Source organism: Pseudorasbora parva, chromosome 4 (genome assembly GCF_024679245.1).
Source record: "Pseudorasbora parva isolate DD20220531a chromosome 4, ASM2467924v1, whole genome shotgun sequence".
In the NCBI taxonomy this organism is placed as follows: Eukaryota; Metazoa; Chordata; class Actinopteri; order Cypriniformes; family Gobionidae; genus Pseudorasbora; species Pseudorasbora parva.
The window spans coordinates 29193806-29208859 of record NC_090175.1 but is presented as its reverse complement, the minus strand read 5'-3'; the positions used below and the strand labels follow the sequence as shown (position 1 = coordinate 29208859).

The window sequence follows — 15054 nt, the reverse complement described above, 5'->3', positions numbered from 1 at the left end:
TGATGATTTGTTTGAATGGCGTCCTGGATCGTGTCGGAGCATTATGTTTGTTCAGAGCAAATGAATGCTATTTGATTTAAAATCTTTAGATTTAAAAAAAACTATAGAAAAGATATTTGTTTTGATTTGTATCACATATTTCTAGCCTAAGCAAGCTGTTTTAGCATGCTACCCAAACTTGCCACACAAACTGACCAAGAGTACCGTCATTCTAAACTCTTATTTCATGTGTAGCTGTGGGCACCTGTACCATTGCCAGTGTCTTCAGCGTAAAGAGGCAGGTGTTTTGAGCGAGAGGCAGTACTCATGGAGCTGCTACAAATGCACATCCAGCCAGGGCTCGCGGCCAGCGGACAGACCCAGCGCAGAGAGCTCCCGATCACGTTCTGCTTCTCTGGCACAGGTCAGTCACGTTTCACAGTCAAATATGTCTTCAGCCAAATAGGAAACTTCTGTCGTATTTTACTCACCCTTATGTCCTTTCAATGCTGTTTTTTCTTATGGAGAAGAATAAAATAATTCTTAAAGAATAGTCATACTGTATACAAGTTCATACAGCTTACATCCATCAAGCCCCGAAATGAACCAAAAAACAAACCAAAAAAACACCATTCAGGTGGAAGAAAGTAGGCCATTCAAATGTTGTATTTTTTTATCTTTGTTAATGTTAGTTAATACAAATCCAGCTGTTTGTTGTTTGTTCATGTAAGTTCACAGTGCATTTACTAAAGTTAACAAATCCAACTTTTGATTTTAATAATGTAGTAAATGTTAAAATTTAAATGAGCAATGCTTAATAATAGCTGTAGAAGTACAGTTCATTATTAGTGTATGTTAACTAATGAAACCTTATTCTAAAATGTTACTGTTCATTTGAACTATTTGGTCATGTCTTGTTTTATCTAACAGTGTATCTATCAATCTGTCATGATACCATCATAACAATATCAGCATAGAATCTTTCTTTAAGTCGGACGAAGGGTCTTTTCATTCAGTTTAATCATCTTTCTTTTCATCATTGTATCTTTCTGTCACACACTCTTTGGGACTACAGTGAGTTCACATCCAAGGTGATATAGTTTTTAATTACTTTTATATGCATACAGGGTGTATGTATTATCCACGCTAATTGGATATCTCTTATGTGGCTGTGGTGTATGTAAATGGAATGCAAATGGTTTTCTCAGCATGCACCTGTATTAGTCGTAACCACAGGAGGCTGACGGCTGCAGGCACAAAAGAGAGCTATGCTAGTATCCCTAATCACAGAGGTGTTGCCACGGTGATTCTTTTGGTAGTAACTGGTGTGATTAGAGTATTAGCACAACTGCAAAAACAAGGCAACTCTAAAGGCTTCCTTTACCCTGGACACGTGTTTATTGATACTGCACTTCGCCTCAACAAAAGTCTGTAAATGTAAAGCTATAAAAGCTCAGGATCTTATTATTAGATTATCATGACAGTAAAAAAGGTCAACAATAGCTTATCAAAATTAATAAAATAAAAGACAAAAGCAAATAGATCCCATTCTAATCAGGGATGCTGTCTACACTCCATGCAGTGCGACAAATTCCTGACAGTAAACTGATCCCCCGTTCTTTTTCTGATGTACTTCAAGTATTCATGCTACTTCTGACAAAAGGCCAAGTGGACTTTGTGTTAGAATAATATACCAACATGCAGAAACATGAAAGAAGAAACACTAAACAGCAAATTATATCGTATAGAGGACCCATGCAGACCCTTGTAAAATATTATTTAATCTTTTTATGACAAAATTAAGGCAGTTGAGAAATTAATACAACAGATCTTTATTTGAGACTATCTATTTGTATCTCTACACTACTTTTGTCATATTCTGTCAATCACATTTAAACTGTTACCTTGTGTGTTTCAGACCAAAGTGACGTCTGCTCATCGTGGGAATGTGGCAGATGCTAATGGGAGAAAGGTAATAGGCATTTTTGATTATTTTCCCAAAACTTGCATGGCCCTCCATAATATTGTTTTGTATAAATATCTGAACATGCAATACATCAAAAGAGAGAACAGAGCCTCTGCCTTATAAATGAATTGTTTTTTTATCAAGACTTGAATGCGGGTATGTTGCATAAAATACATGCCATAAAAGCAACATTCTGAGCCAAAAGCTGAGAAAATCTCGTTTTTGTCAAAGACTACGCCTGGTTCGGATTCAGAGCGATGATCAAAACATAGTTGGAAAAGATTGAGTCCATCCACACACCCAAAGCTTCACAGACGTTACCTCTTTGTGGGTTTTGATTTTATATGCCGTTTAATGTTTGTATTAGCTTGCATGTACGTAAGCTTGTTTCTGCATCTTCCCTCGTGTTTGGATCTGAAGATTCTTTACTATTTCAGAAGATGCTTAATAGTGCCCCCTACCATAAAACACTTTCAACATGGATTGTCTTGACAATTCTGTCAATGGCAGGGAGGCGTTGTCATAAATGACGGAAAAGTCTGGCAGTGGCAGGAAAATAATTGGTTTTACACATTTACCATAAAATGTTTTAATGTCAAGTTGCGTTTTCTTTTCTTTTTTATAACTGACAAAATGTAGCACTTTTACAGGTGCACCTTTGCTCTACTTCAGCTAGATGGAGAATTATAGCTCTCCTGCTTCTGCCTTTTGTGTGTTCATTCATCCATGAAACGTAAATGGCTTTTTCCCTGCTGGTTCAAAGCAAATTAGCTTGCTTATGATTGCATTACACTCGCTTCTTTCTTTCATGCATTTGTTTACTGGCGGGACTGAAACTGAAGTCCTGCCCAAATGTCAGTCTGTCTCTTTCCTTTTCTCTCTCTCTCTCTCTCTCTCTCTCTCTCTCTCTCTCTCTCTCTCTCTCTCTCTCTCTCTCTCTCTCTCTCTCTCTCTCTCTCTCTCTCTCTCTCTCTCTCTCTCTCTCTCTCTCTCTCTCTCTCCATTGAGCATTCATTGCTTGTCGGTCAAGGGACTTTGCGTTTTATGCAATGTGACAGTGAGCCTTAAAGACTAGACAGGAAGTGACATGAACCTTTTGACCTATTCCTCTTCTCCAGCATCTCTTTGTCTTCTCCCCACTCCAATAAACCCTCAGCCATTAGCATCACTAAGCACTCTGTTATCATTAACAGGCAAAATGCAGCACTCTCCTTCACTTCAAAGGTTTCAGGAACTATACCTGTGGAGACTTTCGCTTTAATTAACACGTATTTCTTCAAAACTCCTGCATGCTAATGATAACAAGGCTGGCAGGACGACACACTAACTCCATTTTTGTTCTCATTTTTTATCTTTGAATGCAGCAGAAACTACTTTTTAATGCATAGATGCAATAATGTACCCTTAACCATACGGAAATTTGATACATACAAATATATATTTAGATATAAAAAAATCTCAAATGAATTACATATGTTGATGAATTCATTCATTTAATCAATTAATTAGCCAAGAAATGTCGCCCCCAAAAAATATTTTGTGGCAGATAAAACATTCTTTGTTTTTTATATGTATTATTGAACCCACAATAAGCCTGTCATTATAAAAAGTAGCCCAGAGAAATGCTTTCAGCCTGATTTGTCAATCTTTCCTTTTTTAATTATTGGGTCATTAGCACCACATTTTTGTCTAAAGTTAAGAGTAGTCCAATTTTGCATAACATATCTCAGTCCCTGTTTTCTGTTCCAATTCGTTGTGCTCCTTCATACTGCTTTTGAATTCAAACATAACAATTTGTACAAGATCTCAAAATAATGCGGGTTCAGTCATAAAAACGTACTACCAAAACCCAGGCCATAATCTCCAATGGCATTGAAGGGGTCAAGTCATTAATTGGAAATGGCTAAATTTTCCCCCTAATATATGATATTTCTTAATGCTACTCTCCATTCCACACTGCTCTGTTTGTTGTTAGGCTGACTGAAACTTAAACATTACCCTAAAGCTCAACTGTTACTGTAATAGGAAATAAACTAAATAAACTGAATTATAACTCAGGTTCTTTGGGAAAATGTGCCCATGGCAACATTTCTGCAAAACAACCTTACGTTGCTTCTTGCGCATCTAAGCATTTTTAATGTGAAATTTTATAGTGAGTGGCACTCAAAGCTTGTTCAATTTTCTCAGAAACAGCTAAACATGGCCACATTTTATTCAATGTGTAATTCAGAAATGAAATGTGATGTGCACAAAAATCAATCTTTATTAACCGATAGTCTGTCCCCGTAATCAAACTTAGTGAACATAAATAAAAGTGAATTGTATGTACTAGGGGTGTTGCAATATAGCAGTACTGGCAATAACCGTGATATTCAAAGCACACAATATCGGCATTGCGTTATTGGCGATAACAACAATATTTAAAATGATTAGGACTCATGAATGAAGTGAACCGGTGTAAAAGGCCCTAACTCTTGCAGGTGCGGTGAAGGAACGCATGCTGCTGCTGGCGGGCTTATCTTATTGTTTCATTTAATTAATCAATGTCTATTTACATAATGTATACTTTTGTATTTGTATTTGCAATCTTGTCATGGCTAATACAGCATGTTAGTAGCACTGCATTTATTTATTTATTTATTTTCAATTAAAACTGATCTAGAAATACTGTGCGATCTATATTGAACTCTGTATGTACAGTATTTTTATTATTTTTTTATGAGACATATTTTTCCAATTATCCTGTTTCTATATCAATGAGTAAAATGTACTATATGCCACCAAAGAAAAGGGAAAAAAATTTGTTTAATCTTCCCTGGCCCTTAAATTAGTTTTCCTTACTTTTGTTGCATGTCTTAGGTACCTATAAAAGAAAAGCAGGTGTGCTTGTTTATGTCAGTGGTGGAAACATGATGCTAATGGACTCTCTGTTCTGGTACTCTTACTGTACCATACACATGATACTTCAGGTCAAGAAGGGGCTGAGAGTATAAGAGAAGAAAGAGAAAACGGCAGATCTTTTGAAGTAGGTCAGACGTTCTTTAAATGATTTTGAACAACTTGTTGGCTGCAAAGGCCCTTCCCGATGTCTTAAGTTGCAGAAAAGTAGCTTTTTACTTTATTTTTTTAAGCAAAAAAAGCCATTTGCCCATCAAAAACTGTGTAATTGGTTTATTTAAATAAGTCATGCGTAAATAATGGATTTAATGAATGCTCCACCAAATTATCCTACCTTTCCCCAACACTGTCATGCAAAATCGACGTCCTCCAGCTCAGTGCCCCGCATACGGAGACAGCTGAAACAGCGTGACAATGTTCATCGCCTCCTTTCTGCTGAAGGGTGGCCACAATAATTGCATTTATTCTTCTGCAGTGACAGTAGCATTTGTCCTTTGTGCCACTCAAAACAGACTCTGATTATATATAAAGGCCCAGTGAGGTAAAGTGGGGATACACTTGATTTTTCTTTTCTTTTTTTCTTGATTTTTCTGGAACATTTCGGTTGAAAACACTCTCTGCTCTAGGTGGAGTTTGGCATATCTTTAGGGTGCGTGCTTGCCTCCGTGCCTTTGGGACTAGAGAAGTCAATGAAGGATGACAGAGACTGAGAGGTTTTGGATCACTGGAGGCTGATTTGAGTCAAGTGATGAAATGATTCTGATTGGTGTGAAGGACACTGCAGTGTGTCTTTAAATAAGTGAATGTGTCAATATGTAAGATGTGCCTGTCTGTCATTTTAGCATCTTAACCACAGTATGCTGATGTAAATATGGGCCAATTATGATTAAATATGCATTATGTTAAATTAAATAATGTATATTTCCTATGTAAATTCACACAGTATTTGACCACATCAACAATTCATTGGCAAGCAAACTTAGCTTCAAAGTATTTCAATACTTGTTTTGATATTGCTATCTTTTGATGTCGTTTTTTTCTGTGTGTGTTTTAAATGTCACATCCATCAGGCTTTAATCACTTGTCTTCCCCACATCTTAGGCTTGTGTATGAAAATGTCACATTCCATGCGATTAGCACTCCTCCTCTGATATTTGAAGGGTTTATTTAGAAGTTTTGCAGTTTGCTTTTTATCAAGTTCGTGTCTGGTAGCAGGGTTTGCACCTTCATGTTTCACATGTTTTTATATGTTACTGATGTACTTTAACCAAGATGTTATCCTTAATTGCTTTTAGGTTTATCTGTGACCATTCTAAAGTGGTTCAGCTGGAGATTGTGACTTGGTGCCAAGATTGTTATGGTTCTGCGAGTGTGTTAATCTGTTGTGTTGGTGTGTTTTTTCTCTCTACAGATTTGGACTGAAGCCACTCTGGATGCCCAGCAGACACAGGCCTGGGATCAGTTCCGCACTATCTACAGAGGACCATCTAGGGTATGACTCACCTCAAACACATCTTTTCTTTCCAGTCTCGCTCTGTATATACAGTCCAAATGTTTACATACCACTTGCTGAATCTGTCTTTTTTAAATTGCATTTTTAGTACTGTCATAAAAATATAATTGTAGTCTTGATTAAGCTATTTGACACGCATGCATTTTTATTTTGGTCTCACATTATATTAGGTGGCCTTAACTACTATGTACTTGCATCAAAAAATAAGTACAACGTACTTATTGTGTTCATATTGTATTCTAAATCACTTTTGCTGATATTGAGGTGGGATACGGGTATTAGGGACAGGTGTGGGGATATGAGTAAGTTTAAGGGTACGGTTAGGTGTAAGGAAAGGCTCAATATTAGATATTTATGAGCTGCAATATACTGATAGCAAATATCCGAGAACGCTCACACTGCTGAGTATGTTCTGTGCGCTTTCCTCAATAACAAAATTTAAACATAAAATGTAGAAAACCGCAAGCATTTTTTTAATAGAGCATAAGAAAAGCATCTGATCATAGCAAAGTGGATATGTTTGCATGAGCTCTGCAATTCGGCTCTCTAAAGTCACGTCATGTTTATTTGCTGTATATAGCACTTTACACAATATATTGTTTAAAAGCAAGCAGCTTTACCGTATTAAACATATTCAAGCATATTAAAAACACCACATAGACATATAAACAACATTTTTTTTTTAAAATGCATGTACTTACTATAGGGTTAGGATTAGGATGTGATTAAGGTTAGTTGCGTCTAATTATGCACAATTTATAGTAATTACTGTAGTAACTACATATAACGTGTAACAAGAACACTGTAAAATAAAGTGTTGCCATCCCTGGTTTGTCCTGAGCATCGAAGTTGCCCGCTGTTCTTGAAAATAAGCCCCCAGGTACTTTAAGCTCTTGTTAAAGCTACTCCTCACAGTGGCTCAATGATGTTGAGATCCAGCTTCAGGACAATTCAAGGACTTATACACTATAAATGCTGCAAGCAGTCATTGATACACAAGGAGGTAGTACATGATACTCGAACCTTTATTTTCAGTATTTTATTTATATTGAATGCATTTGTCTTGTTGAATTAATGCAGTATAAATAAATACATAAAGAATGATCCAGTTTTTGTGATCTTATTTTATATAAAAAAATGCTGAACAGATTCTCTAAGGGATATGTAAACTCTTGGACTGTAGCTATGTTTGCATAGTTTGTGGGATTTTTAGTGTAGTCTTGCTCTTCATTTGAGAATACATGTGTCAGTGTCTTACACGATTATTGCATAACAGCAGAGTGTTGTGCAATACAATGTGTGTATGTGTTGCCTTTGTGATTTTGTGTAGTAGATCATTGAGTCTTACTGTTGATGGGTCAGCACTTATCAGACAAAGAAAATCATAGTGTTATAGTGCAAGTGTTTTACAGACACACTCACACACACACACACACACGATGCTCATCTCTATGTTATCCACATTTGAGCTGCTTAGTTTTAAAGGCATTATGTATGTGTGTGTAAGGGTGGATGAAAGGCCATTCTCCTCCCCCTAAGCTTTGTATTTATATATACTTTTTCCAGATTAGAGAGTTGTAGTATTGGACCATATTCATGCCTTTATTTCCACATACACACAGATGCACTCAAATATACTCTCACCCACATGAATACACCCACATACACTCAACAGAATCAAATAAAGGTTTATGTCAACTAAGTGCTGCTGGCTAAATCTAAGTTGCCTTGGTGTCATAGCATTTTAGTTATATGTGGCCTTGATTAAGACAGGTCACATTGCCCCCATTTACACAGGGAATTAATATTTGTTTACGGTGACCAGATAACACTTGACCACTTTAAAAGCCAAGCATAAATGTACTCAAGACACATTATGATCGGATCGGATCTGATCTGATGACCGAAAACACATTTAGAGGTGGTCTGACAAGGATTTCGACACATTATATAAGTGCATTTTTATTATCTACTTTCAGTTACATCAGTGATATATAATACGGTTACTCTGTAAGGAATTATTTATTTCACTTTTCGTTAAAGTCATTAAAGCACTTTCTTTTCATTGTGCTCAAATGTGCTCAAAGTCATTGCACTTGTGTAATTTGCTCACTGGATTTAATCATTGTATAGTTATTGGTACAGTTACCAAATAATTTTCTGGATTATTATTTATAAAAAAAATTCTTTTTTTTTTTTCTTTTTTTTTTCTGGATTACACTTCTGATTTTCACTTCACCACACTATTTCAAAATGATTAACAATAATTATTATTTCTTTCTTTTAAATGTAACAATGCTATCAGTCAGATTCACCTTTAGTTCACCCAAAAATTTAAATTAGAACATGATTTACTCATCCTCAAGCCATCCTAGATGTATATGACATTCTTCTTTCAGATTAATAAAATCTAGTTATATTAAAAATGTCCTGGCTCTTCCAGGCTTTATAATGGCAGTGACTGTTCAGTAATTTTTGGCTCCGGGGAGTTAATAAAGGCATTCTGAAGCAAAGTGGCACGTTTGTGTAAGAGAAATATTCATATTTAAAACTTTACAGACTAAAATAGCTAGCTTCCAGTCAGCGGTATGCAAGTGAAAGAGTAAAAAGTTACAGTGAAAGAGTACCCCTTAATGCATGGCTTATTGATGAACACAGAAGCGCAGAGGATAGAGCAAAACAAAACACCGGTCATGAATTAGAAGTCTAAAACAATCATTTTTAAAGAGAAATGGCATAGGATTTCCAATATAAGAGAAGAGGGGCTTGAGTTTGTTGCTCAGCCCTATCCACGAAAAGCATCAAATCTTGCGATGCTTCTATACATCACGTCAGGGGTTATTCTTTCACTGTAAAGATGACTTACAAACTGCTGTACACCCTCAGCTAGTTATTTTGTTTCTCAGTTTTAAATATGGATATTTTTCTTAAACAAACGTGCCACTTCAGGCAGTGGCTCAGTGGTTAATGTAGGTTGTCTACAAACCAGAAGGTTGGGGGTTTGATCCCCGGTTCCACCTGACCAAGTGTCGAGGTGTCCATGAGCAAGACACCTAACCCCAGTTGCTCCCGACCAGCTGGATGATGCCTTACATTGCTGACACCGCCGTTGGTGTATGAATGAGTGAATGGGTGAATGTAAGGCAAGATATAAAGCTCTTTGGATGGCCATGGGTCTTTTCAATAAAATTGTATTGTAAGTGCTCTATAAAGTTCAATTATGAAATGAGTTCAATTAAACTATACACAGCTCTATAGAAGACAATAGTGTCATCATTCAAATTGTGTAAGTTTAATGTTAATTTATTCAGTTCAATAACAGATGATGATGCAAAATTCATCAATTATGAAACAAAGACAAATCAGCTAAAGCAGCTCTGCATAAAACAGTGCTTTATTCAACCAGCTCGGCTCAGTTCAGTTCAAGTTTTGTTCTCTTGTGTCAGTGCAGTCAAGACTATAACATTACTGAATATTAATCGAAATAGCTGCACACTGTCTTTGCCTATTATGCTAGTCAACCAGTGTCCAACCAGGACTGCATTATTTATCATAATGTGTAGTACTCCCATAGATACATTTTGTTTTAAACATTAATTGTCAAAACAAATATTGCAACACCCCTACATAAATGTTTTATAAATTCAGTAAATTATGAATATGTTATTTGTAAGTGATAGTTTGCATTTTGCACATGTAAGTGCATTCAGATATTTATCTCTAGCTGTAAAGAGAACCATTGTGGCCTACTGAAGACTTCAGTTGCTGCTGATGCTCTTGTCCCATTGAATTTTATATTACCAATCAGACCCAAATCTTTTTGAGTTTGATCATGTGATGTTGCAGTTGCACTGTGTGGAATCTTTGACCCTAATCCTCTGAAGTCACTGCGGTAATCCAGTATCACCCTATCACACTCTTAATCTTAGCGTCTGTTCTCAGCCTTAAGAGTCGAAGTAGATAGTAGGGCTGTGCAATATATCGAAATATCGCAAATGTACATATCGCAACTACATGCAACATCTGAATGATTTTAATAGGTTACTTCAACATTGTGAAAATTGTACGTTTTAGCTCGACGCATATGGAAAATGTGACTTACTTGATGTTAAAAATAGTTATTAAAACAACTCCTTGCAGTCTTGCGCTGTCTGCTGTCTAAGACACACAGCGAAACGTGCGCTCAAGCGTGTGATCCCTTCAGTTCTGTTTCGTGTCTTGTTACACACTCAAAACTGTCAACACACACAGTTATGTCAAAATGGCTGTCTTGATGAGTATTCATGTAAACCCAGTCGGTTATGAATGATATCAGTCATGGAAAGAAACCAGATGTGTGTCAAATGGGTCCGTGCATTAGGTCTTAAAGTGACAGTCAACCTGCCACTGTCTGTCAAACAACAAAAGAACAATAGAAAATCACTGTGCTCTTGGCTGATTAACCTTTGTAGCTTTATCATGTATCCATGTATATTTAATTCATATGAAGACTACTGTTTTTATTTTGAATAGCAAGGATAAATTAAAATAACAAAAATAATTATCCACCCCTAGTTCAGGAGTCTTTGTTTACCTAAATGTTCTTGATGTTAAGTTTAAATAATATCATTCTCAGTTTTGAAATACTCTTTATAATCTAATTTAAATAGATTTTAAACATTAATAGTAATATCGAATATCATATCGCATATCGCATTTTTTTTTTCAGTATCGCACAGCCCTAGTAGATATACACCCTGAAATAGAGATGGAGAGACACAGAGACTGTTCGTTGTCAGATCCGTCTGTCTATGCCGTTTCTGTGTGTCAGCTCTGTGTGACATTCTGAAGTCTGGTTGTATATATGCTGTTATTCTTTTCCTGTGTCTGTGCTAGACATCACACTCTCGTTAATGAGGATCAAACTCTAGGATTGTTCATGCCAAAGTGAGCTTCAGAGAGATGAACAAATGAACTCATGTGCACACGGAGTATAAGTATGAATACAAACATAATGTTTATGTGTGGATGGTGTGTTTAGTGCAAATTATTCACACCATAAAAACTCCCTCACATCCCTTCATATGGCGACACATCCATGGACATCCAATAGCTATGTTTCCATCCAAAGATGTGAATTTAACTTGCATAAAATTGGAATATTGCATAAAACATTTGCCAATAAAACAGCGTCTCAAGAAATGGTCACTTCCTGATAAACTGGCGCTAAATATCACCAAGAAAAGTTGGAGAAGTATGTAATAATTTTTCATATAATTTTTTCATATATCGCAAAATTAATAAACACAATATCTTGCTTTCGGTGGCAGATTTGGAAATGCAGTCATGTATGCCAGTTCTGGGAGGTAATTATACTGAACCCCTTTGACGATGACAGACTTTGCTCAAGCATTTCAAAACAGCTAAAACCGCATTTCAGATGCTGTGCAAAAATTCCGCTGGTTAATCCAGTTATGTAGACTGGGTAAACCCAACCTGATCTGGCGGCAATTTGATTTCACCGTGTCTCAGTTAACTCAGTCTGGAAACCTGTACATTCATTTCTACTGCTTCTGTTACACATTTGGGGGAACCAATCACAGACTGGCTTATCCACCTGTCATGCTTTTGGTGGGATTATCACGATAATGGATAGAGAAGCGGTGGGTCGTTGCCTGTTGATCACGCCTCTTGTGGTCTGATTGGTTGAAGGACTATCCAGTTGCGTACAGAGTAGGGGTGGCACAGTTCACAAAACCCACAGTTCAGTTCGGATCACGGTTTTAGGGTCACGTTTTTCGGTTCTGAATGGTTCTTGTTGTTTTTTATTTTAATTGTTAGAGGGTTAGTTCACCCAAAAATGAAAATTCTGTCATTAATTACTTAGCCTCATGTCGTTCGAAACCCGTAAGACCTTCGTTCAGCTTCGGAACACAAATTAAGATATTTTTGTTGAAATCCGACGGCTCAGAAAGGCCTTCATTGACACCAATGTCATTTCCTCTCTCAAAACCCATAATAGTCACTATAGACGTTGTTACAAAGTCCATCTCACTACAGTGGTTCTACAATCATTTTATGAAGTGACAAGAATATTATTTTTTTGCGCAAAAATAAATAAATAACGACTTTCCGATTTCATAACAAGGCTTCGAATGGTGTCAAATTGCGTGTCATACCACCAAACTGCTGAAATCATGTGACTTTGGCGATCCGAATCATGAATCGATACACTGAAGTTTGAAGCTTTGTTTTTGAAGTCGTTATTTAGTTTAGTTTTTTTTTTGTGCACAACAACTATTTACTACTTCATAAAATGATTGTAGAATCACTGTAGTGAGATGAGCTTTGTAACGACGTCTTTAGCGCCTTTTATGGGTCTTGAGAGAGGAAATGTCATTGTGGCCAACGGAGGCCTTTCTGAGCCATCGGATTTCAACAAAAAAGTGGTCTTACGGGTGTCGAACAACATTAGGGTAAGTTATTAATGACAGAATTTTCATTTTTGGGTGAACTGACTCTTTAACACTCCAGAAATGTACTTCAGCATATGAGATATTATCCACAATTTAGGATACAGTATTTAAAAAAAGTGATGATATGTAGAAGTTGTTTCCTAACTGGCTGTCTCCTGCTTACACTGTCTAACACATTGACATAACATTTTTCATGTAATCATGTCCATTTTGATCAAAACAATCCACTGTGGCTTTAATTCAGTGTGAGTAGCTTTTTGTCCAAGCTTCAAAGGTCTTAAAAGGTTTAAATTGTTAAAAATAGAAGCTTATCTTAACTTTAATGTTACATTTATCATGTGAACTATACTTATAGTACTTATACATGTGTGTTTGGGACTGAGAGGGGAATACGGTCGCATTTGCAGCAGATATATGCTGCCTATCATAAATCAAAGCACAAGAATGACAGGTGTCAGAGGAGAACATCGGAAAAGGTGACAGAATGGGTGATATTCATCTGTATTTGCAGTAAACAGGCCACGGTTCAGCAGCGCAAGACAAGAGCTGGCAGTGTGGATGCTCTGCCATGACGCTTAATGCTCTGCCATGACGCTTTAAGCTTGACGTCGACTAATTTCTGGCCTATAGAAGGCGCAACAGGATAAACAAGGATTCCTGACACACAGGCTCTGTTTTGAACAGTTAAAAATGACTAATAAATGCATACTCCGAGAGCCCTATACAAGACGTGTTTGATTGATCCATCTGGATGCTCAAAAATCTCCTCTGATCGGGAGAATGCACGCTTATTGTACACGTAAGTTAATCATTGCGCTAAACTAATGCGTGCTGCATTGCAACGCACACACATAGCTGATCGCACATCACGTGGAGATTGCGTGCCTCTCATAAAACCGCAGAAATGTATCAACACTGTTCTGTGATTTATCAATAAAATAGCTTAGAAACTGAAAAGTTCTAGCATATATTTCTTGATAACTAAAACTCACAGCTTCACTATTAGTAGAGAGACACTGGCAGGTAGTGTTAATTCACACGCAATCACTCATTAATGCATTCATATACATGTAATCTTTATTGTGCTACTTGTATCTTATTCAGAATAAGCAGAAATCTGTGAGAAATATAACAACCATAAGACAAAAGAACTGATACAAAAGCTGTCATGTAGGAGCAATAACCTTATGGGCAGCTCTTTGTCATATGCCATAGCTGTCCTGTGCACAAGACAATCCGTGTTCGCGTCTCAGCTCGAGGCTCAGGCTTATTTGTTCATTAATGACGTCATCAGCGACTATCATCAACTCGACTTATTCATCACATAAATGTCGACTTAAAAAAAAAAAAAGGAAGTCGTTCAACCCCTAATACATACACACTTTTGCCCTGCCAAGTCACTGTTATACGACACTGATGCATCCTCCAACTCCGGCCAGCCTTCCTTATTTCTCCCACCTGCATACAGAGTCTTTTGAATTATACTTGCTTATCACGCCTCTTGTACATTATAACAAACGGAGCAGACTCCCCAGACCAATGTTCAATTTTAAATTGAGCATGGTCTGCTGATAGCCAGACAACCATTTATGCTGTCCCTTTGCGGAGTCACAATATATGTTGTTGTTTTTGTTTTATATGGATAGAGGAATTTATTCTTCCATTTTGGTTTATGCACGTTTTCTTATCAAATTAAAAATGCATCCGACCTAAACGAGCACAAAGTTTATGCACATGTGATATGTGATTTCCCAAAATGTGCATAAAAAATAGGTGGATGGAAACATGGCTAATGATAGATCTAGGTTGGACAGAAGGGTGACACAACTTGGCTGTAGTTTTCCCACAGGGATGAGAGACTCAACAATCTAGAAAAAGGTGTGATGAGACCAAAACACTTTAGTCCCCCTTAATGCTCAAGGCAAAATGGGGTTACAAGTTTTTATAGCTCCTACTAGTGTCCCCAAAGCATAGTGCTAAATAAAAGTATTACTCAGTGCTTGAAAGGACTCTGTTAAAGGGGACATTTGTCTTTTGAAGTGCACATAGTCAAGGGGTTTTGTTTTGTTTTTGTTTTTTGTCTTACTTGACAATCGATGAATGTCCCATTTTCAAAGTCCCTTACTTTAATACAATTCCAAAAAAACACACAGTTGTTGTACAGTAAAATAGCTGAAGTTATAACTTTAAAAAATGTAAAAATATATATGGTGTTGGAAAGAACTTAAAAAATCTGTTTGAAA

The 15054-nt window shown here is 36.7% G+C and overlaps 1 protein-coding gene across 1 annotated transcript in view; it reads left to right on the top strand.

Annotated features, from left to right (window-relative positions):
• vps8 (VPS8 subunit of CORVET complex) overlaps nucleotides 1-15054 on the top strand; it is a 181120-nt gene that overhangs the window by 159411 nt on the left and 6655 nt on the right. The window contains exons 42-44 of the mRNA XM_067441498.1: nucleotides 235-403; nucleotides 1898-1951; nucleotides 6255-6335. Coding sequence (XP_067297599.1) covers nucleotides 235-403; nucleotides 1898-1951; nucleotides 6255-6335 — 304 coding nt within the window. The remainder of the gene's footprint in view (nucleotides 1-234; nucleotides 404-1897; nucleotides 1952-6254; nucleotides 6336-15054) is intronic.